General features: G+C 37.0%; 1 protein-coding gene across 3 annotated transcripts in view; it reads right to left on the reverse strand.

The window, feature by feature from the left end:
* Positions 1–25,697, reverse strand: part of Ttc1 (tetratricopeptide repeat domain 1) — a 49,372-nt gene that overhangs the window by 10,731 nt on the left and 12,944 nt on the right. For all 3 annotated transcript variants that reach the window (XM_048816217.1, XM_015492659.2, XM_048816221.1), the window contains exons 3-6: positions 12,700–12,760; positions 10,338–10,450; positions 8,636–8,672; positions 3,865–4,013 (exon numbers count right to left, since the gene is read on the reverse strand). In XM_048816217.1, the coding sequence (XP_048672174.1) occupies positions 3,865–4,013; positions 8,636–8,672; positions 10,338–10,450; positions 12,700–12,760 (360 nt within the window). The remainder of the gene's footprint in view (positions 1–3,864; positions 4,014–8,635; positions 8,673–10,337; positions 10,451–12,699; positions 12,761–25,697) is intronic.

Consider the following 25,697-nt stretch of genomic DNA (forward strand, 5'->3'; position numbering starts at 1 on the left):
GTGCTGGGAAAACTGGAAATCCATATGCAACAAAATGAAATTGAATCCCTTTCTCTCACCATGCACAAAAGTCAACTCAAAATGGATCAAGGAGCTAGGAATCAGACCAGAGACTCTGCGTCTAATAGAAGATAAAGTTGGCCCTAATCTTCATCACGTGGGGGCAGGCCCCAAATTTCTTAATAAGACACCTATCGCACAAGAGTTAAAACCAAGAATCAACAAATGGGACGAATTCAAACTAAAAAGTTTTTTCTCAGCAAGAGAAATAATATATGAGGTGAATAGGGAGCCTACATCCTGGGAACAAATTTTTACCCCCCAAACATCAGATAGAGCTCTAATCTCTAGAGTATACAAAGAACTCAAAAAGTTAAACAACAAAAAAGCAAATAACCCAATCAACAAATGGGCCAAGGACTTGAACAGAAACTTCTCAGAAGAGGATATACAATCAATCAACAAATACATGAAAAAATGCTCACCATCTCTAGCTGTCAGAGAAATGCAAATTAAAACTATTCTAAGATACCATCTCACTCCAATAAGAATGGCAGCCATTATGAAGTCAAATAACAATAAGTGCTGGCGAGGATGTGGGGAAAAGGGTACACTTGTACATTGCTGGTGGGACTGCAAATTGGTGCAGCCAATTTGGAAAGCAGTATGGAGATTCCTTGGAAAGCTGGGAATGGAACCACCATTTGACCCAGCTATTCCCCTTCTTGGACTATACCCAAAAGACCTAAAAAGAGCATGCTACAGGGACACAGCCACATCAATGTTTATAGCAGCACAATTCCCAATAGCTAGAGTGTGGAACCAACCTAGATGCCCTTCAATAGATGAATGGATTAAAAAATGTGGCATTTATACACAATGGAATATTACTCAGCACTAAAAGATAACAAGATCATGGCATTTGCAGGCAAATGGATGGCGTTGGAGCAGATTATGCTGAGTGAAGTTAGCCAATCCCTAAAAAACAAATGCTGAATGTCTTCTCTGGTATAAGAAGACTACCTCTAAATAGGGAAGAGAGGTGGGAGGGAAAAAGAGGGAGAAGGGGAGTTACATGGAAGATGGAAGGAGAACCTCATTATTATACAGAATACATATATGATGTTGTAATGACAAAAAGAAAAAAAAGTGTGTCACATTAGATTGGATAGAGAGAAAGGATGGGACAGGAGGGGGGGAGTAAGGAGAATAGGAAGGGCAGCAGAATAGAATTGACAATTTGATTGATGTATGTTCATTCCATATATGTATTATATGTCAAAATTCATTCTGCTGCATTGTATGACTAAAAATAAATAAATAAATACAATTTTTAAAAAAAGAAAAATCCTTTGGCTTTATTTTGAATTTGGAAACACTTAAAATCCTAATATGAAAATGAGATCAGGTTAAATACATATATATGATCCTATTAAGTAAAGGAAAAAAAAAAACAAAACCTAAATGTTTGTTTGTGGGTGAGCTATACACAGTTTTATCTGTTTCACTGTTATATTCCTTAACAGAGTGCCTAGACCAAAGAAGGACTGCAATTACAATTTGGTGATTAAATATATATAGCAAATAACTTACTGAAACACATTAGATGTCTATGGTGGTATAATCAGTGATGGGATTATGGTTGATAGCTATATCCTCTTTACCCAGTATTGGGGACTGCTTGATCATTCCCTAATCCCTTTTTATTTTGAGACAGAGTCTTGCTAAGTTGCCCAGCACAGCTAGAAACCTGTGATCCTCCTGCCTTAGTCTCCCAAATAGCTAGGATTATAGGTGTGTACTACACTTGGTTTGTAACTTTCAAATTTTATTTTTTTTCTGATTTGTATCTTCTAATTTGGAGTTCCTTTTTTATACAATCACAACCTGATTTCTTAAAAAAGGATTAAATCAATCTTAAATGTCCTTAAATCATCACTTAGCTCAGGGTTTCTCAATCCTGGCACTATTAATATTTTAGACTGAACAATTCTTCATTATGGAGGAACATTCTGATCATTGTGGGATGTTTAACAGCATCTGGGCCTCTTCCCACTAGATGCCTCCAAGTCATGAAATCAGAATGTCTCCAGAGTAGTCAAATATCCCCTGAAACCAAAACTGCCCTAGCTGAGGACCACTGATCTGGATTAGAATTTTTTTTTTTTTTTGGTGGAGGTACTGGGACTGAACCCAGGGTACTTTACCACTAAGCCACATCCTTATCCCTTTATGTTTTTTATTTTGAGACAGAGTCTCCCTCCCTAAGTTGTTTAGGGCATTGCTAAGTTGCTGAAGTTGGCCTTGAATTTGAAATCCTCCTGCCACCCTGATCTGCTAGATTAGAATCTTTCATTGCCACATTTAGTCCTGTAATTGGTCCCAAGTATTTTGCGGGCTATAACTCATTTACAAAAAATTCAGAATAAATTCTTTCCACATATAAAACTACCATAAGACTTAAAACTAACTTGACAAATAAAAAGGCTACCAAGAACTTAGCTAAGATTTTAAGAACTTTTTTCCTTTTCATTTCACATTTAAATTAATCCTGTCGTCATTCAGAGATTTATTAACAAGTCTGAGAAAGTTAGATTAAAATTAGTTCCAAACTGCTTATGTATCCAAACCAGTCTATCTCCTGACAGCCACCTTTACACAAATATTTGTTATTATAGAAATAATTCACCTCAAATTTTAAAAAACGAAAAATCACCTAACAGATCAATGCAGGGTTATTAGTGAACATTTCTCAGGTTTGCTCTGTGGAAGAAAGTGGGAAATACTGTGCAGCAAGGGTTCAAATGCCCTTGAGGGAGAGGGGCAGAGAGAAAATGTAAATGAGACGAGAGGCAGTTCACAGTAAGAGGGAGGTGGGAGGCCAGCAGGGGAACCGGAAAGCTCCAGTGGAGCGTCAGTGTGTAGGAGTTCAGGAGTCCAGATATCCACATCTTCCAATTTTTAAGGAGTCAGACCTAGATTTTTATATAGTAAAATCTGTCCAAGTTTACATGTTGGCAAGTGGCTTCAATTGAAAAAGTTTTGTGGGTTGTTTTAAATAAAACACACCTTGGGGGCTGGGACTGTAGCTCAGTGATAGAGAGCTTGCCTAGCATGCGTGAGACACTGAGTTTGATACTCAGCACCACATAAAAATAAATAAATAAAATAAAGATACTGCATCCATTTACAACTAAAAAAAATTAAACAAACAAACAACCCCCCCTCCCCCGTCCACTATCTTCAATTTCTACTGCATAGTGTCGACTCAGGATTCATCCAAATGGTTCTCTGAAAAGCCTGGCACTGATGATATTGTTTAATTTCTTAAAGTCAGTGTTTCTCAAACTTATTTGAACATCCATTATTTCTTGAGTAATGACACAAACATCTAAGTCTGTGGCACATACTCTGAAATTTAAGAATTAGAAGCAGAAGGATGGTCAGTGCCAAGGACAGAAATAACAGCCATTTCAAGAAAGATTAGGAGGTTTGTTTAGAATATATTCACCTGGGCGTATGATGACAGAACAGAAACTTGGTGACTGAATTAAGAAAAGTACTTAAGAATCACTTTGGCCTACTCTGTATAAATACAGTGGACAAGAAGAGTTCCCTAGTGCAACAATGAAATGCATTTCTTGTCAACCCTAGAGATTAAAGGTTTACATGTGCCACTGTTATAATGGAGATTAAATGGCACAGGGTCACAGTGGGTAAATGGCCGTTACTTCACAGATCTATGTCTCATATATTTTAATAAGCACAGAAATGGAATTTAGTCATGTCAGAAAGGATTAAGACTCGCTGAGTGCCAAACAAAAGGACTAGAAGAAAAAGCGTATTTAAAAATTTAGGTTTTACCATACAAGCTTCTCTTGCTTGATGTATTGATGGATCTTTTTCCAATATAGATTTATAGTCTTCCAGGGCTTCATCTAGCTTGTCTGTCTTCTCATACAACTCCGCTCTCCTCAAAATTGCCCTGATGTAGCTGGGGTTCAGCTTAATTGCTATAAAACAAGACAAAACAAAAAACTTAGTTGTTATCACAAAGAAAAAAGGGCTACATGAAATTCATTTACCAGGCATCCTCTAAGTAATTAAAGTCATTTGTTAAAGTCCATACATACTTAAGGTTTGTAAATTTGTTCTATAAAGGACAAAATCGTAAAAATTTTAGGTTCTGTGGACCAGACAATTGTAGTTGCAACTACTTAACTGTGCTAGTGTAACACAAAAGTATAGGCAATACGTAAACAGATAAAGGTGGCTGTGTTCCAATAAAACTTTACTTACAGACACTGAAATCTGAGTTTCACATATAAAATAATATTTTTTTATTTAATTAGCAATTATTTTAAAATGTAGAAATCTTTCTTAACTTGTGGGCTGTACAGGCTGGACTGACTTATGGCTTTAGTTTGCCAAACCTAGGTCTATAATCCAAGTCCTGTTATGTGCCTACGTCTGGTGGCAGACTATCCTTTTATTTTTTCTAGTCCTTGACTATTAAATCCTCACTGTTCTTTCATACTACTTTTCCAGTACCTTTGGGTCATGAGTGCACAATCTTGTCCTCTATGCAGGAACAACTGCCCTAATAACCCTTTGCTGTTTTGGTTCAAGTACACTGCATTTCTCCTATTCCCTTCTGAGTTGTTTCTTCTTTCAGAAAGCAATGTCTTATCTCTAAAACTTTTCCTCTTCATAAAATGTGGACTTCATTTTCATTCATTTGTGCTTTTAGCAAATATTTATACAGTACCTAAATCTTTGTGTCTAATTTAGTAAAACTTGGGCTACCACAGTAAACAAGAAAAAGGCCTTGTTCTTATGAGGCTTTATGCTGTCCTTGTACAGCAAGAGCAGGCCGTCACACACGGGAATGACTTCATGCAGTCATAGTGCTTTAATGAAGGAAAAACAAGGTAACAGAGACACAAGTGAAGAGGTAACTTCAGAGAGTGGTCAGAGAATGCAAAGAGGGACTTTCTGAGGAAGGCCAACTACCTGAAAGAAGAGGAGGAATGTACCATAGAGGAAGTAACATGAATGAAATTCCTTAAACAAGAATAATACTGGCATGTCAGTGAACAGTGTGGAGGTTGGAGGAGAGATAAGAGTGAACACACAGGCCAGGTCCATACCTTGGAAGGCCTCTGGGCCAGGGAAGAGTTTGGACTTTTTTCTCTAGGTGTGATAAGAAGTCACTAGAAGGGTTTCTAATAAGTGTAAACCATAATCTAATTAATATATATATATATTATTTTATTTCATTTTTTGGTGACACAGGGAATTGAACCCAGGGAGCACTTTACCAATGAGCCACGCCTCCAGCCATTTTTAATTAATTTATTTTTGAGACAGTGTCTCAGTAAATTGCCTGGCCTGGTCTCAAACTTGTGATCCCATTGCCTCAGCCTCCTGAGTGGCCTGAATTTCAGGTGTGCACCCCCATGCCTAGGCTGATATACATTTTTTTCAAGGACTGCTTCAGCTGTAGACTGGGGGACAGGGGTGAAAGCAGTGTAACTAGATGGGAGGCTACTATAGTGACCCAGATGAGACACGTTGTTGGCTTGGTCTAAGGCGGAACAGTGGAGCTTGAAAGAGGTGGCCAGATTAAGTATATGCTTTTGAATTTCAGCCCACAGGACTCATGGAATGGAATGAAAGAGAACATTCAGGGATGACTCCACAAAAGTTTCAGCTTAAGTAAATAAATGTATGGCAATGTCATTTATTAGAATAGAAAACAACTAACTGAAAATCTTGAAGAGTAAGGGTGAATGGGCATCTTCAATCTGAAATGCCTACCAGACATCCAGGAAGAAACAATAGCTTTGCAATGGGACACAGGTCTCCAGATCACAGAGAAGAGTCAGAGCTAAAGATGTAAACTTTAGCATACAGAGAGTAGGTATTCATTAGTTTCATAGTTTTAATTTATTAATTCTGCTTTTATCTTTATTAAGACATTCCTTTTGGTTCCCTTAATTCTACTTTTTTGCTCTAATTTCTTGAGTTGAATAATTTATATATTTTAACCATTTTAATTTTATTTTTAAGTTGACAAAATTACATACATTTAGGTGTGCATGATGTTTTGAAGTACGTATACATTATGGAATGGAATCATTGAGTTAATTTATACAGACCATCTAAAGCTTCAGAATTAGATAAGTTCAAATAGGGAAAAAATATATGCAGAAAAAGCTAAATAAGGCTTCCAAAATGTTGAGGTAACAGAGAAGGCAGCGCGCAGAGAAGAGTAAGAATGAAGAACCAAAGAAGCAGAAGAAAAAAAAAAAGGACAGAGAATGAATACAGTGTGTGTGGTATCATTGGATTTAGGGGGAAATTTCCTAAAAAAAAGACAGGAAGGTATGAAAAATGGTACTAAATGCTTCTGGGATGGAGTAATACTGGAGAGGATAGAGAAGTGATCACTGGAGTGAGCGAGATGCAACTGTTGCTGACCTTCACAGGAGCCATGTCTTCAGGGGCATGGACAAAGAAGAAGCCCTGTGGAAGTGAGAGGAGGGGAGAACAAACAGGAGGAGACATGTGGAGCCAGGGAGTACAGACGGTTCTTTTAATGAGGAAGATCAGAGAAATATACAGAAGCTAGAGAGGGAGATGGGATCAGCAAAAGGTTTTCAGGAAGAACCCAAATCTCTTAACATTTCAACTCTACAGGCTGTCCTGCCAGCCTCCTCTTAGTCTGGTACACTATACCCTTTTATAATATTCCTAGTCACGATTATCACACTATCCACAGGAAAAACACTCCAATGGTCCTCTACTCCACCTTTCATAGAATGGAATTCCTCAATTTACACATTAGGTCAGATACCTCAACCTATGCAACTGCTAGACTGCTTCTGATTATGTATACGTGCAATGAAGAGAAGGAATTTTTCCTATTGCCACTGTATATCTCTAAAACTAGTATCAGTATAATGTGATTTTCCTTGTTAATCTATACAGAGAATAACCTTAAACCTCATTTATGTCAACACTGAAAACCTTAGGGTGACTAGTACTAGAAACTGTTCCTTATGTAGTACAGAGCTCTAAGACGACCTCAGAAATAAGCTGTTAATGGGCTGGAGATGTGGCTCGAGCTANTTTTTTTTTTTTTTTTTTTTTTTTTTTGGACTACCTGGTTTCAGAGAAAGGAGCTCTGAAGATCAACAGCTTGTTCCTGAACTTTTCAAATTCAAACACCTCATACAGAGGAAATACATTAAATACCGTTTTTTCCCCAACAAAATAGTATATTCAGAGTTAGTTCCAGTTCAAGACAGTAATAGATCAGAAGTAGCTTGCTAGATTTTACTGTAGTAATAATTTCATTTAGATACTACAAAACAATCGAAAAGTTAAGAAGTGAATAGAGATTGCTTAATTAAAAACAAACAAACAAAAACCAGATAAGGGAATTCATGCTTTGTGTGGAAGGGGAACCAGATAACATAAAAGCTTCTTTTCAACTGTAATTCTCTCAGAAAATATTTTTTTAAAAATTAGTAGAAAAGCTGAAAAATATATATTTGGAAAAATAAAAAAACCAACCTAACAAACCCCATATACACAAACAAAACACCCCCCAAAATAGCAGTGATCCTATATCTAAAGGTTTCTTTATAAAAGTTGGTGGGAAGTAAAGACCTTAATGGAACTCAGATATATAGCAAAGGCTTGATTCATTTTATAGACTCTAAAAGAACAATTGGCAAATTCTCCTGATCTGTGATCCCTGTGGGGTTTTTAAGGACCCCACACATACTAGATAAGTGCTCTAAGATTGAGTTCCATCCACAGCCCTGGAGAAGTCGGTTTGGAAGGATGATTATATCAAAAGTCACTGTCTGCTACAATCAGAAAATGCCCCTCATGGGGTTGCACACCTGTAATCCCAGTGGCTCAGGAGGTTGAGACAGATTTCAAGTTCAAGGCTAGCTTCAACAACTTACTGAGGCTCTAAGCAACTTAGTGAGACCCATCTCAGTTCTCAAACTAAAAAATAAAAAGGACTGGGGCTGGGGGCTGGGGTTGTGGCTCAGAGGTAGAGTGCTTGCCTAGCAGTGCGAGGCCCTGGGTTCGATCCTCAGCACCACATAAAAATAAATAAAATAAAGGTATTGTGTCCAACTACAACTTAAAAAAAAAAAGGACTGGGGATGTAGCTCAATGGTTAATCCTTGGTATTAGGGTTGAAGGGGGTAGTGGGGAGAAAGCACCCTCACTGTGCTTTGCGCTCCCTCCATAAACACACAGATCCAAATGCCCTAATAACAGCTAAGACCTTCAGTTTGAACTTCTAAGGAAAACAATTCAGAGATCACACAAAGTAAATTGTTTCACAAATGAGTTCCATTGCCAAGGTAGCTTTTAATTTTTCATCATATAGTTTCTAACACAGAAGAAATGGACTAAATTATCTACTTGAAAGTGTGCTTACCCTATGATGACTACTATTACGTAAACTATAAAGCTGCTTCTTTAAAAGCCCCAGCAGCAGAGTACATAAGGTACAAGTGTACAACTGCCCCAAAGCCCCTTTATTTGTGGGTCTAGCTGAGGTAACACTCTTGTGTACTAGTAGGTAGTAAGACAAAAGATGTACCTTTGCTGCAGTCATTGATGGCCATGTCCTTCTTGTCCTAAAAGGAAACACAACATTAATATGCATTACTCTAGTTTTATCTTAACGGTTCAAAGTCCTTTGGTATGATCCGATCATAATAACTGCTATGGAGAAACGGAATGTTTTTCAAAGCAATCACGTGAAAACAGCTATGCTACCTTCACTGGGATTACAGGGGTCTGCCACTGTGCCCAGGTTCCAGCTATGTTTAAAAACTGTTAGATGTAGGTTTTGACACATGGCAGTATATGTTAATGAACACTGTTTTAAACTTTAAATAATTTTTTTGGCTGGGGATGTAGTTCTGTAGTAGAGCACTTCCCTAATATTTGTGAGGCCCTGGTTTAATCCCCAATACTGCACCCCCCCAAAAAAGTCTTATTTTTTGTTTTCTTAATACAAATTGTTGGTGTATATTCTATAAAATGTCTTCTCCCATGCCACATAAGCCACATGAAACACTTCAAAAGTACTTCACCTTGGAGATGGAATTCATCTATATACATGTGCAGGCTTAAAAAACAAACAACTTTCTGCAGGTCTAAGCATTTAAGTGTACTCTCTTCCCTACCCCAAGGCCTTTCAAAACAAAATACCAAAAAACCTGGTTAATCAAATTGACTTTGGTGGAGACACTAGAAAATTTCAGGCCATATCAAAGAGAAAGTGACAGTAAATACCTGATCTAAAGGAAAAAACAAACAAAAAGCCACTTTACCCAATCCTGAGCCAGCTTCATGAGTTGTATAAAGTATGTTAAATAGCCTATCCAATCCACTGTGGATATAAGTAGCCACAGTTAAACAAGCAGAATTTTTAAAAAATTCTCACCATTTTCAACCTAGCCATACTAATTATGTTGACTAAATAGGAAAACTAGACAAAATCAGCAATAAATCTCATTATTTGTACCAACACAATATAAAACAAATATATTTTCACTCTCATTTATTCCACACTCACCCTATTATACCAGGTTCTCAATTCTTTTGAAATAAAAAAACTTTATGAAACTTTCTCTGACACATACTTTGGATTTTTTAAAAATATTTTTTAGTTATAGATGGACACAATATCTTTATTTTGTTTATTTATTTTTATGTGGTGCTGAGGATCGAACTCAGTGCCTCACATGTACGAGGCAGGCGTTCTGCCACTGAGCCACAACCCTAGCCCCATACTTTGGATTTAAGGGTAACTTTCATCCCAACTGTTGGACACTTCTCCCAGTGTCCATTATTTGAATAGAAAAATCAGTCTCGGGAATAAGCATCTTTATATCTAGAGGTTTAACCAGTGTTCCCCTGTGCCTTTAAATCTTTATCTAGAATTCCAGAGGCCTAAAATAAGTAGCTGTAGCTATTCTGAGAAATGCACTACTTGGCTCCTTGCTTCATTAACCTGCCCTAGTTTAGTGGAAACTTCGTCAGCCTTTCTTCCATGAAAGTATTCACTCAGCTACTTTAATATGGAATGTTAATGGTAGTGTGACTCAAGTTCTCCCAAAATATTTTTCTATCTTCCCCGTGCCCTTTACATAAGGGAAATACATGGGCAGGATGGGCAGGAAAAGAGAAATAGCAACTTTAAGCCCTTATGTTTTTTTTTTTTTAGATAAACTGCCTTTCAAAATACTGTAAGACCATGTGCTTCTTTAAAAGAAAAGGTCAAAGATCCATACCTGCTTCATCCTTGCAGCAGCTCTATTTGAAAACAGAATTGATCTGTCTTTCTGGAAGCAGGATGGGCACATCTGAAGGGCTCGACTATAAGAACTTTCAGCTTCTATATAATCTGAGAATAATAAGAGAGGTCATTATGATTTTATTCATGATACTATTGCATTCTGTAGGACCTCAAAATGTATAGCTTCCCATTTATAAGACAAAGGTTTTAAATAAAAAGATAGTCTATTAAGTTTTGGGCAGTAAATTTCATTCCCCCCTTTCTTCTCTCTGTAAAGAAACAGTGCTTCTTTGTGCCAATCTCACAAGGCATAAGCTTGGTGAACTGACAGCTGAACATGCTGTCAGTGAAGAGCACTCAATGCTCAAGAGTAGTAGCATACCTTAGATGTTCACTTTCATTTGGTTCAGCAATTTAGAAAGGAATGTTCAAAGGCGGTTAAGGAACTGGACAGATCAAAGAGATTAAAGTCTGGGATCCATGATTTGGGATGAAAAAAAAGTTTTACAGCTAGGGTACAGCTCAGTGGTAGAATGCTTGTCTGGCATGTGCAAGGGCCTGAGTTTCATCCCCAGCCCAGCACCACACCCCTACCCCTCCACAACCAAAAGTATATAATTTTTTCAAGAAAGCTATTGTGCTTTCATGAAGATAATTTGGCTAAAACTATATGCATGAAATGTTGGGGTTTTTTTTGTTGTTGTTTGTTTGTTTGTTTTGATACTGGGGATTGAACCTGGAGTGCTTAATCACTGAGCCACTTCCCCAGACTTTTTTACTTTGAGCCTCAGTCTCTCTAAGTTGCTTAGGGCCTTGCTAAGTTGCTGAGGCTGGCTTTAAACTTGCTATCCTCCTGCCACAGCCTCCTGAGTTTCTGCTCTATCACACTCTGCTGCATAAAATGTTTGGAGAGTTTTTTTTTTTTTTTTTTGCAGTGCTGGGGACCTAACTCAGCCTTGCACATGCGAGATAAGCACTCTCCCACTGAGCTACATCCTCAGCCTGTGAAGAGACATTTTATAAAGACCTAAAACTGTAAAAAAACATTATTTAACTTTAAAAGAGAAATTTTAATTAAATGTATGTGTTCATTGTTACATGCAGAATTATGGTAAAGATACTAAGAACAAGTTGTCTATTCATTCCTGTCCCAGGTTTGAAATATTTAATACTAACATACAACCCAGGAGTGATGGTACACGCCTGTAATTGCGGCTACTTGGCAAGGTGAGGCAGGAGGATCACGGATTTGAGGCCAGTCTCTATAAGGTAGCAAGATCCTGTCTCAAAATAAAATAAAAAGGGCTGGGGATATAGCTCAGTGGTAGAGAACTTGTCTGGTATGCACTAGGGCCTCTTTTCAAGCCCCAGGACTGCTCCCCCACCAAAAGAAACCACACAAAAAGCTATGTTTTCAAAATTAGAACCATTACTTCTATTAGAAAAAAAAAAAAAAAGTCATGACTGCTAAAACCAAGATATAAGAAAATAATTAAACCTAAAAATAACTAGGGGAAAATTATGTTAACACTCCTAGACTTCTAAAGCATATATACTTTGACATGGTACAGAAAGTTATTATAAGATTGAATTCACCAAATTATCAGAATGTACCCTAACTTTATTCCTAAGCAAATGGAGAAAATGCATAAGGACATGAAGAACCTCTCTCTACTTAAGGCATCTATTAAGGTTTGAATATAGTTTGTTCCTTAACAGTTTCATGTGTTGGGAGCTCAGTTTTCAATGTGGTGAAGTTGGGGACCTTTAAGAGGCAGGGTTTACTGCAAGGTCCTCAGATCACTGGAGGCACTGCCCTGGGAGGGGAATACTGGTCATCTGGATAGTGTGCTCAAGACAGCCAATTGTTATAACAGTCTGAGATTTTCCTCAGTCTCTCTCTGGCTTCCTTTTGAGATGTAATCCTTTCCTCTTGCATGTGTTCCTACCATTTGCAATAGGGCCTTTAACTAAGCAGGCAATACATTTGTTGGGCTTTGTAGTGAGTGAGAATTGGGGACTCTGATTTTACACAATGCATTAAGGTAGTGAGGTAGTGTTCTCTAAAGCAGTAGCTGAGCTTCACCCTTGACTTTAGAATTAATAGATTATATTAGACTACAGAAAAGAAAAACTGCTCATGCCAAAAGATACACAGTAACTGATCACTGCCAAATGAGAATGACTTGGAGCTGGTTAAAAAAAAAAAAAAAAATCTAGGTGCTGGGAAATGACACCACATCGTGAGCAACTAAGACTTGCTAGTTGTTTCCAAATGTTCTTTGGTTTATCTTCATGAACTCTGAAACAGGATGAGTCAAGATGGCCAGACATCAGTGTTAGAACAGTTATCTTACCTCCTTTCTTAAACTGCTCATTTCCCTCCTCCTTTAGTCTAGTGCTCTCCTCTCTCCTTTTCTGGAAAAGATCATAGAATTATTACACAATTTCTTAACAATATTATAATGAATAAAAAGGGTTTCTATATACACAAGTATATTTAATGGGTAGCAAGTTGACTTTTGAGAACTGGGTCAGTTTTACCCAAATCCCAAACAGTGACAAGAGAAAAACACATGACTAATCATCAACTGCATTTTCATGTTTGAAATAAAAGGTAGGTGTTGTTGGCCTGTCCTTTGCTTTCTATGCTTCTGTCTTTTGCATGGAATGGCAGTTCAAGTATCAGCTAATTTTTATTCACTCAAAAATGAAACTAAACAACCTGCACCCTGATTTGCATACTAGTATAAATTCAAATTCTGGCTCTATACTTAAATTGCACAACCAGTTTCAGAATCTTTCTGAGCTTTAGTTTCTTCATTTAAAACAATAAAACTTTAATAGTGTTGACTTAATGTTTAGTGGGTTTAAGTGATTATGTATGGAAAGCTTCCAACACAGTGGCAATAAGTATAAATTACTATTTTTCTGTAAAATAAGCAATTTATTACTCATTTAGCAAGAATTGTGGGTTATGTCATGAAGGAAACAGAGTATCCTGAAAGAGTACATTACAGAGGACAAGTCATACCCACAGGGTTGGGCATTATGCTGTTAGCAGCTGATACAGGAAAATTTAAAGAAACCTAGATAAGTAACTCTCTCTTTTCTTAGCTTGTTTTAACAACTCAGAAACTCATACAGACGGCCAACCACACATCAAACATAAAGCAGAGCCAATGTCACCCTGTGGAGCAAAGTAACACATCTGAGCTGGTATGTACTTCTTCCAGGATCACCTTAATGTGGCTGGCACAAGCCAAACTGGCAGAAGCACCTGTAGGCCTGCTGCCCACCTTGGACAATGCCTTTTCTTTTTCTATATATATATATTAGTTGTAGGTGAACACAATACCTTTATTTTATTTTTATGCAGTGCCGAGAACCAAACCTAGTAACTCATGCATGCTAGGCAAGCACTCTACCACTGAGCCACAACCCCAGCCCCTTTTCTTTCATTTTAAAAAGAAAGTCCCGTAAAATCTCTTCCTTCATTCCTAAAGCTTCTGATTAAATAAAAACTCTAAAGGGAAGAAATATAGTTAGCAGGCTACTTAACACCCAGAAGCCTAAAACCTAAATAATGGTACTCAAGATTAGAAACCAAATGAAAAATATTTCTTCTCTGGAGACCTTGTTAATGCTTTTGTGTGTGTGTGTTTTGGAATTGGAGATTAAGCCCAAGGGCACATTACCACTGAGCTACATTGCTCATCCTGTTTTATGTTGAGACAGGGTATTGCTAAATTGCTGAGACTGGCCTTGACCTTGTGATTCTCCTGCCTCAGTCTCCCGAGTCACAGGAATATAGACCTGTGTCACCATGCCTGGTTTGTTAATAGATTATTGATGAGACCAGGGTGCTTCTCAAATTTCTTATTATAACCTGGGTAAAACAGAAGACTTATGAATCTAGTAAAGAAACTAAAACGTAGGTATAACTGAATCTACTTCTTTTGGTATCTACCATATGTCTCACACAGCAAATATAATGATAATCTATTTTAAGAAATATATAAAGGGCTATTCTAAGGGAATATAGAAAAAATAAAATGGGTGGTAGTAGTGATAAAAAATACAACAGTATGGCCATATTTACCTAGTACTAACTATAAGAGAGGTACCTGGACTAAAATGTTCTCTATTGCATTGGTTAGGGGTTTTGCATGCACGTAAAAGATAATTTTAAACAAAAAAATTTAGAGGCAATTTTACTGGAAAGTTATGTGGGGCTCACAGAATCAATGGGAAGCTTAAAGAATAGGCTTAAGAAGGCAGGGAGAACTCAAGGAAGCTCTGCTCAGATAAGAAAAAGAAAGCATGTCCTTTTGTGAGTCTGGACAGGTCAGTGCTGTCATAGTAGCAAATAAATTATGTCTATTCCCTTTACTTTGCCTCATTTGATCCAGATTTAAGATTTCAGTCAGAAGCATCCAATAAACCTCACTCAGGTACATGGCTTGGCTGTCAGAAGATGGAGCAACTGCCCTGGGCTATGCCACCCCACAAGATTACACAGAAGTATTCCTCCAAATTGGAAGTAGGGGGTTGAATGCTAAAGAACCAAGAAAACCCCATAAGAAATGAATTAAAAGTTATTTTAAAGCAGAAATTCTTTAGAGAAGGGCAATTCACCAAGTTACTATAGCTTAATGTACATTGTTAAAAATTTTCAATTTCCTATGCTTTAATTCTAATCTCAAACTCTTCTCTGTTCTACTATGTTCTTCAAAGCTCATCAAGATCCTGTCTCTCAATAAAAATGGGCTAGGGAAGTAGCTCAGTGGTAGAGTAGTTGCCTAGCATATGTGAGCCGCTGGGTTTATCCCCAGCACCACACAAACACAGAGAGACAGACTGATCATTTGGTAAATTTATAACATTAGGTTTCTAATTGACAAAGATGAAATGAAGGTACACCCAGAAAGGGCCGGCCTGAGCAAAGCTCACATTTCCTTATAATTTTAGGAGAACTAAAAGTTGGAAAACCAAAGAGAAGGGTTTTAGAACATAATTTTGAGGTCAATTATTCTAAGGAAGGCATCTTATTGTTTTGACTGATAAATCACAACCCAAAGGCCTAGTAAGCAGTACACAAAGGAAAAGTTTCTGCTTCCCCCTCCACAGACTGTGTAAACTGAGGATTAATGCAATTATCAATAACATGCTGAGTATCTCCTTGGAAACAGCTAAAAATAGCACTTTGGAGGAGAAGGAACTATCTCCCAGCTGTGCCAAGAGACTGACTTGATCCCAATACAAAGACGGAGGTTTACTCTGCTGCCTGAACACACATTCTCCAACGGATAGCACGTACATTGTGTAATGTTACTGAAATCCAATGACAGATTTTATAGTGTACACAGGTCTTAGCAGGCTAAGTGCCAGAATCTTCACTCACATGTTAGCTGGTAGTGCTGATATTCTGCAGCCCTAGGAGGTACAAATCTTTCTAGATTCTGTTCAATGAACAGAAGCTTCTAATGTGGTTAGGAGTCCTCTCACACGCCTCCATAATGCCTTTTAACGTGCTTCAAAGAGGCCTCATGGGAAACATCTGCTCTTGAATTATATTTCCATAGAAATGGGAACCAAAGAAAATGTACAAGGCTCTTTACTCAGTATTCCTCCCCTTCCCTGAAAACTTGGTGGGAAACAGTGACATTATTCTATATTGTAATATCATCACAAGAACTGCCAAGGAAAACCAGATACATACAGTGTCCTCAATGAAGGAAGTTTATTTCAACAGTTCAAACTACAAACTTTCCACCTTGGTAGTAGAAATTCAGCACAATCTACACCACTAGATACTTAACCACTTATAATCTGCTGTCACATACTTTAGCTCATTTGCTTTTTCAAGACAATTCTGAGAGGTAAACACTGAGATCCTTTTATAATGAGAAAAATAAAGATTCAAAAATCTCTTGTTCTTCATACATCAAACTTCTATTTTCTCCTTCCACATCTCCAAACCAAATTTTACTAGTTTTCAAAGTCTAGCACAAATCATATCTGCTCCTCAGAGTTACTTTCCCCACATGATCTTTCTTTAAATGAAGAATGCACATATGATCTCTGAATCTGGAATTTAATTCTGCTTAATAGGTTATTTAAAATGCTTCCCCCCCCCCAAAAGTCTCAAATGTTAACTTGAATGCATAAATTATTTCATAAAGTATAGGATGTTGTACAGGACTTTGATGGGGGTGAAGGAGGCTTTTGTGATGGCCCTCTTTCTACCCCACCCATTTCCTATGGGCCCTTTTAGATAACACTCCAAGTACTCAATCCCTCATGGTTTCCTGTCCAAGCTTCTCCCAATCCACTTTTAGGCCCTCCATGGGCCTTTTACTTGGTCTGTCCCACTAAAAGTGAATTTTGCTGCAGGTGAATGTACTATTCCAGGTGTCATGTTCTCTTACGACACCTGCCTTAGAGAGTAGGAACTGGCCATCACTCCAAGGAATCTTGGATTCTTTTAGTATGAAATGGTATTTAGAAACTGAGATGTGGGTACAAGGGTGCTGTTACTAGCACTTACTGTTACTACTTTTAGGCCTTAACAGTAAAGAAACCTGGCGGTGTGTGTGTGTGTGTGTGTGGGGGGGGTGTAATAGAGCTACACACACACACACACACACACACAAATTTTACTAGTACAACATCCTATACTTTATGAAAATACACACACACACACATTTTAAATTTTTTAAGTTGTAGATGGACACAATACCTTTATTTTATTTATTTTTTTATGTGGTGCTAAGGATTAAACCCAGTGCGTCACACATGCTAGGTAAGCACTCTACCACTGAGTCACTTCCCCAGCCCCGGAAACACATCTTAAAAAAAGAAAAAGAAGAAGAAAAAAACAAAAACAAAAACCATGACTCCAAATAATATATATATATAAAAGTGAAATCCAATAATAAAGGATTTTTCTTCATCTTCCCAACAGCGAAAATTCTGTTCTCCAGACTAACAATACACATGCTCTCCAACTTATAAAGAGGTTGTGTTTGGATAAATCCATTGTAAACTGAAAATACCCTAACTGAAAATGCATTTAATACACCTAACCTACCAGATATAACAGCCTAGCAGCACAGTGTTCTGTACTGTTGGTTTACTACAGTAATGGTGGTGCTCACTGGGAGCTGCAATTGGCTGCCACTGTCCAGCATCAAACTGCATATTTCTAGCCCAGGAAAAGGTCAAAATTCAAAATTTGAACTACTATATGGTTTCTACTGAATGTATATCACTTTTACATCATTGTAAACTACAAAAACAGTAGCTGGAACATAAGTTGGAGACTGTACATTTACTCATCTGCTCTGTCCTAAATTACTATACAAATACCAGTACCAACAATAAACCTACAATGAAGAGTGCAAAATTTCTCTACATTTTTCTACTACTAAGGGTGCATGGTCAAAAGGGTATACTATGTCCCCTTACTGAGTTTGTTATCGTTGTGCTAATTTGTTTTGACTGATTTTGTATGTGTGTGGGGGTACTAGGGTTTGAATCCAGGGACTTGCACATGCCAGGTAAGTGCTCTAACAGCTGAGCTACAACCTCAGCCCTGGAATTGATCTTTTTTTTTTTTAATATTTATTTTTTTAGTTGTAGTTGGACACAATATCTTTAATTAGTTAACTTATTTTTATGTGGTGCTAAGGATCAAACTCAGGCCCTTGCCCATGTTAGGTGAGCACTCTACTGCTAAGCCACAACCCCAGCCCCCTGGAATTGATCTTAAGCTTCATTTTTTTCTCATCCTTTCTAATTTTTTGAATATGTAAAATATTTACAAATTTCAAAATTCAATGTGAGGGGAACTTCAGATGTGGTAAACTGAGGAGTTTGCCAAATCCTCTTCCCTAAAAGTAACTAAAAAGGTGGCCAAAAAAAAAAAAAAAAATCAACCATTTTAGTCCCCCAGATATTGACAAAAGGCTTATAGCAAAGTAATAGTTATTCATGAAAAACTAGTAATTTCCAGGAAAGAACTGTGGAAATTTGTGGTATACTTGCCTCATCATTCAACATGGTATCTCTAACAGAGTAAGGTTGGCTATAAATAACTATCAATTTCCCTGCTGGAGGAAGATGACTTGATCCAGAGCAGGAGAAATAATCCATTTCCGATAGTGATGTCTGTCTTAAAGAGCAACCTTAGTGGCAAGCAAATGGGGAGCTTTACAACTTTGATTAGTGTGAGGTTGCAGTCCTGGCTGAAGCAAGCAATGGATCCCCAGGCCCTAGCTAGCAATTTAAGAGGGAGATACAGAAGAGATATTCAAGAGGCACTTGACAGGTTCTCTAAATACACCTGACTGACTGGAGATGGAGTGTGTATTTGGGAAGACTAGAGAGTGTCAATGCTACTCACATATTCTTAGGAGCCTGTGTATGTACAATAAAATGACACAAGAGGGTCCAGCTAGGACAGCCAAGTAGAAGCTAGGGCACACTTGAAGACTGCCTGAACCTTGAGTGAGCTTCTGATTCCATACACAGATTTGCTAACAATGGGTGGAAGCCTTATTGGTTTAGGGCGTTGAACATGATCTCTGGCCAGAAATTGGCTGACCACTGGAACAACCCCAAGGAAGTCAGATGTAAAATCAAACTAACAAAAACAAAAACAAAATCCAACTGAGCAAAGTCTTCAGTGGGGCCACATAACACAGGGGAAATTATTAAACAAATAAAATAGCAATAAAAATAACTGGGGGCAAGAGAAGAAAGTCAATCCAGACTTGCTGTAATATTACCTAAAATGTTTCATTGCAACAAAGAATTATAAAAGATGCCAAGAGACAGGAAAGCTTACACCCAAATTAGAAAAAAAAAAAAAAAAGTCATTAAAAACTGTCCCATTATGGGGATATAGTTCAGTGGTAGAGAGTTTACCGTGTGTGTGTGTGTGTGTGTGTGTGTGTGTGTGTGTGTGTGACTGTGGGTTTGATTCCCACTACTGAGGGGAAGAAAAAAAGCCAAACCAACCTATTCCTCAGGGGCAGCCAGAGCAGCTCTGTCTGTGGCCAGAGTGCATGCTTATCATGCACAATGCCCCAGGTTTCACTCTCAGTATTAACCAACACAAAAAAGGACTTAGTACCCTCAGATATTAGATATAGCAAAGACTTGAAGATAGCTGTAAATGAAAATATTTAAAGGATTAAAGAAAACTGTTTAAAGACTTACAGTCCTGAAGACTTAGTTAACATAATAATGATTAATAAAGAAATAAATTATTATCTTTAATTTTTATGGTGCTGGGGATCAAACCCAAGGCCTCGCACATGCTAAGCATGCACTCTACTACTGAGCTTTGGCTCCAGGGTGGCAATTATTTAAAAAGAAAAAGAAAACAAAAAGTTAAAAAAAAATTCAATAACTGAAATGGAAAATTCACAGAGGGACTCAATAGAGATCTGGACTTGTAAATGGAAGAATAAGTAAATCTGAATTTAGATCAATAGAAATTTTATAAGCTGAAGAACAGAAAAAAAAGATCGAGGAAAAATGAACAGAGCCCTCACAATATGTGATGGAAGTCCTGAAGGACAGAAACTCTGAAATACTTAAAGATATAAAGCCTGAAAACTTCAAAATTCTAATGAAACACTCTAAAGATCCAAGAAGCTTAGCAAACCCCAAGGAGGATAAAGAGCCAAATCTAGAAACACCAGAGCCGAACTACTGAAAGGTAAAAGAGAAAACGTGAAAGCAGCAAGAAAAAAATGGTATAAGGAAACAATGAAATTGCTAATTTCTAATTTACCATCCGAAACAACAGTGGCTAAGGCAGTGCAACAACCTATTTAAAATGGTAAAAGAAAAAACTTACCAAACCCAAATTGTATTTTAGCAAAACTATACCTCAAAATGAAGGCAAAAATAAATGTATTCACATGTAAATCAATTTTGAAACAATTACTGCTCCCAAGCCTGCCTCCCAAGACATACTAAATGATGTCCTTCAGGCTGAATGGAAATGACACCACATGGTAACTCAAAAACCACAGGAAGAGTACCAGAAATAGTTAAGGTTTTTCTTTTCTCTTAATTGTTTAAAAGACAAAAGATATATGCAAATAGTAATTGGGTTCATAACATACATTACTATAATGCATATGAGAATGGTAGTATAAGGCAGGGAGAAGGAAATGAAGCTATAATAAAGCAAAGTTTCTATATTTTACTGTAATTAGGTAGCATTAAACTAAATTACACTGTAAAAAGACACACTGGGGGGATACTAGGGATTGAAAAGAGGGTGCTATACCACTGAGTTACATCCCCAGCCCCTTTTATTTTTTGACAGAGTCTCACTAAGTTGCTGAGATTGGCCTTGAACTTGTGATCCTCCTGCTTCAGCCTCCAGAGTTGCTGGCTTTATAGGCCTGCAACACTTTGTTCTGCTGTAAGATACACATCATAATTACTACTGTAAGACACATATTATAATTGCTACCCTTGCAAAAATAGCTAAGAAGTAAACAAAGTTAGGGCTGGGGGTTGTAGCTATGTGGTGAAGCACTTGCCTCCCATGTGAAAGAATTTAGGTTCAATCCATGGCACAAAAACAAAAACAGATCAAGGCCCTAAGCCTAAGATCTGTAAATAGATCTGTAAGAAATACTTTAATATAGGCTTTTGGCACCTTTGTTAGGATTAGATGACTGTATCTGTATAGGTTTGTCTCTATCTTCTATTCCATTAGTCTTCATGTCTGCTTTTATGCCAATATCATGCATTTTTGTTACTATAGCTCTGTAGTAAAATTTGAGATTTGGTATTGAAATATCATCTCACCTAAGAGTAGCAAGTAAGAGAAATGTAAGTAACAATAAATGCCAGGAAGGTATGGGAGAAAGAAATACTTAAATGTTGTTGGTGAGACTACAATGCAAATTACTACAACCACTGTGGAAATTGGCATGGAGATTCTGTAAAAGACTAGAAATGGAACCATCCTACGATCCAACTATTTCACTTACATGTATAAATAAAGCACAGTGAATCCCACTTTTATGTATAATGTACCAATTAAAAAACAGAAAGGAGACCAGCAGAGTAAAAACAGGTGGTTTGGGGAGGGAAGGCGGAAAGAAAGGGGAAGTACTGGGGAATTAAATAGAGTTATTTATGTGCATGTGTGAATGTCACAATGAACCCCAACATTATGTACAATTTCAATATACTATTAAAAAACAAAAATAAATACACTTCAGACTCAAAAATAAATATATTGAAAGCAAAAGGATGGAAAAAAATATATTCCTTAAAAGTAGAGACAAAAAGAAAAAAAAAGACATTTCATAAAGGTAAAAAGTCAATTCAGGAAAATATGAGTTAAAAATGTAAGCCAGGCATGGCAATGCATGCCTACAATCCCAGTGGCTTGTTAGGCTGAGGCAGGAGAATCACAAGTTCAAAGCTAGCCTCAGCAACTCAGCAAGGCCCTAAGCAACTTAGTGAGACACTATCTCAAAATATAAAAAAATTAAAAAAAATTAAAAAGGGCTGTGCATCTGGCTCAGTGGTCAAGCGCCCCTCGGTTCAATTTCTGATATTAAAAAAAAGTCATAAATGTATACATAGAGTCACAAAATATATAAAGGAAAAACTAACGATTTAAAGAAGAAACAGACAATTCAACATTAATTGCTAGAGATTTCATACCCTATGCATAGCGTAACATATTGTTTGAAAATGTACAACCACATAAATAATATTCAGATTAAATGAGAAAGAGAACAGTGCCAGGATATCAGAAGCTTCCCTCATGCCCCTTTCACATCATCCTGTCCCAGCAGCCCTGCCAACCACAGAATTTTTTCTCATAAATTAACTTGAAGGATAGTGACTGAGGTTGTCATACTTCTTAAAAAACTGCAGAATTCACATACACTTGCAACCTTGAGGGAAACATACATTTAACGATGACTTTTAAGATTTTAGAAGTCCCAAATCCTACTGTATTTTATGGCCCATGCTCACATTTAATTTTGATTTAATACCGATAGTTAACATTTTTGTGTGTAGTCACTTTATACTTATAACTTTTTAGACAGGAACTATTATCATCCTGCTTAACACAAGTTAAATGGTGGAGCTAGGACAGACCTAACATTTTAAAGTTCATGTTCTTAAGCATAAGACCATAACTGTCTTTCACAGGTGTGGAAATATAGAATTATTTGCAGGAAGTAGAAACTGAAAAACTGCTTGCAGAAATTGACATGGAACTTACATGTTTCATGGTCCTAAAGAAAAAGTCACTCCTAATCTTTCTATGAAGAATTAAGTTACTTCTCTCTTCTATTAAATTAGTAAAATGGATTCCCTTTTTACACTTTGCAGATGGACCAATTCATTTTGAAAGTGTTTAAAATCTATTCTTTGCCTCACAAATTTAGGGATGTTCAGTATTTATTTAATGCTATATTCCAGGGAATGATTTTCTTGGGTCAGCCAAAGGGTAAGAGGATTTTATGTAATGTAGGAAGCCATACTTTCCTCCTTCCCACCCTCACTGGAGAAAGAACCAGAGTTGGGGCTGGGTTCTATCACTGAGCTACATCCTCAGTCCTTTTGATTTTGAGACAGGGTCTGGCTAAGTTGCCCAAATTGCCTCAAACTTACAACTCTCCTGCCTCAGGCCCCCAAATAGCTGGGATTACAGGTGTATAAGCCACCCAGCCTGTTGCAAATAACATTTTTTTTTTCCTTTTGGTACTCAGGGTTAAATCCAGAGGTACATTCCTACTGAGCCACATCCCTACCCCTTTTTATTTTTTATTTCGAGACAGAATCTCACTGAGTTACTGAAGGCCTTGCTAGATTGCTGAGGCTGGCCTCGAGTCTGCGATCTTCCTGTCAGCCTCCCAAGATGTTGAGATTACAGATGTGTGCCACCACCCAACTGCAAAAAACATTTTTTTTAAAAACTTTTAAATTTTTTATTTGTTTAAAAAACATCTTAACAGTATGTTTCTACACTTTTTAAACTAAGCAAATTCTTCAGTTATTTAAAAAGTCCATCACCACTCAAATCTCTGAATGGTATCATAATCTATATGAAGTTCTTTGTTTTGATAAATGATGTCATTTTAAACTAAATTCTAAATGAAAGTCTAACAAACATTAGAAGGTAAACATTTGGAAAAGGATACAAATTTCATCTTAGCTGCTATTAAAATGTACCTACATCACTGAGGCAAAGATAGACTTTTAAAAATGGTTCTACAACAATGGTAGCCATTTGGAAAAAGATAAAATGAGACCAACGGGCCATAGCACATATAAGAATAAACTCCAAATGGATTGGAGATATAAATGTAAAGAGTGAAACCATAAAAGAAGAAATGGATGATTCCTCTTTAACTTCAGCATGAGGATGGCTTTCTAACAAAATTCAAAGGCAACACAAGAAAAGATTAATAAATCTGACTACAGAAAAACTAAAACAATGTATTTGACTAACAAAGCAAAACGAGGCAATACATTCACTATAATTAAAGCCCAAGACAAATGACACTAAACAAGTATTTGTATATCAGTACTTATGGCAGTATTAATCACAATGGACAAAAGGCAGAAGCAACTCAGTGTCCATGGATAAACAAAATGGAATATTATTCAACCTTAAAAAGTAATGAAACTTATACTGCTATAACACAAACAAATCTTGAAAACATCACACTTAGTGCAACAGGACAGACACAAAAGGTCAGTGGATGATTCCACTTAAATGAAGGACTTAGAGCAGTCAAAGTCATAGAAATAACATAGGAAAGTGGTTACAGGAAGGGTGTACAGAAAGGGTGCAATTGGGAGTTATTGTTTAATTGACATGGGATTTTGCTTCAGAAAAATGAAACAGTTCTGGAGCTGGAGAGTGGTGATGGTTATATGATGATGAGAATGTACTTAACACCACTGAACCGTACACTTATAAAAAAATGCTTTACCTCACTATAATTAAAAAACACAAATTAATACTAATATAATTTCTTTATCAGAATGACAAAAATTAAAGGTGTGACAAGGACTGGGGCTGTAGCTCAGTGGTAGAGCAGTCACCTAGCAAGTGTAAGGTACTGGGTTCGATCCTCAGCACCACATAAAAATAAATAAATAAAATATACGTAATGTGTCCATCTACAACTAAAAATTAAAAAAAAAAAAAGGTATGACTACACATACCATTGGAGAGGCTGTGAAGCTGCGGGGAAGCAGGTTGCCTCACACACTACTAGTAGGGATATAAACTGGCACAACCCTTCTGGATGGGGATGTGACACTTCCTAAAAAAAAAAAAAAAAATCACACATGCACTTATCTTTTGACCCCGCAATCTCATTTCTTTAGGAATCTGCCCTGATGATATATCGCCAACAATATGAACCTATATATGCAAGGCTATTTGCTGCAGCAATCTTTATAATTGTAAAATACTAGAAATAATCTAAATTCTCATGCACAGGAGTGGTGGAATTCCTGATGCTATGGCCATAGAATGAAATATTATTCAGCTGGAAAAAAGAATGCATATTTCTATGAACTGATATGATCATTTCTAGAATATATTCCTAAGTAAAAAAATGTGAAACACAATATCTAAAATATGCTAACCTTTAAATATGAAAGGAAATATAAGAAAATATACATGTATTTGCCCATTTTCATAGAAGAATTAAAGGAATGATAGATCAAAAATTAACAAGACTGCTACCTAAAGGAAGTGAATGAAAAAGGGTGGGGAATAGGCATAAGCCAGCAGTGATGAAGGACAGAAGCTTCTTTGAGGATATTTTTTTGTAAATTCTGATTAGAAGAATCACAGTTGTTTCATATACTCAAAAATTAATAATTAAATCAATAAGGGTACTAAAATAGAACATAAACAGTAACAAATGAATCTAACTATATTATACTGATGTGCGTGTGGACTGCAGACGTGCACTACCCTGCCCAGCAATGTTAGATTTGCACATCATTACCTTATATAACAGCCAGCATGTACAGAGTACTTGCTATATGTCACACATTGTGTTAAAAGCTCTATATGGATTAATTCATTAAAACATTAGAAGCAACATGAAGTTTAGTTAATAGGAAATACACACAGAGAGATAGAGAGAGAGAGAGAGAGAAAGAGAGAGAGAGAGAGAAACTCAAGGTAGAGAACTTCAACTTCAACTGATTTTAAATCTTGGTATAACCTGGCAAAAATCTGAGAGAGTACTTTCCTATCTGCTTCTCAAGGAACAACCACTCCCCAACAGGGACTCTCCATAATGCAGTATTGGCTCCACGCGATTTA

Source organism: Marmota marmota, unplaced genomic scaffold (assembly GCF_001458135.2).
Source record: "Marmota marmota marmota unplaced genomic scaffold, marMar, whole genome shotgun sequence".
NCBI classification, from domain to species: Eukaryota; Metazoa; Chordata; class Mammalia; order Rodentia; family Sciuridae; genus Marmota; species Marmota marmota.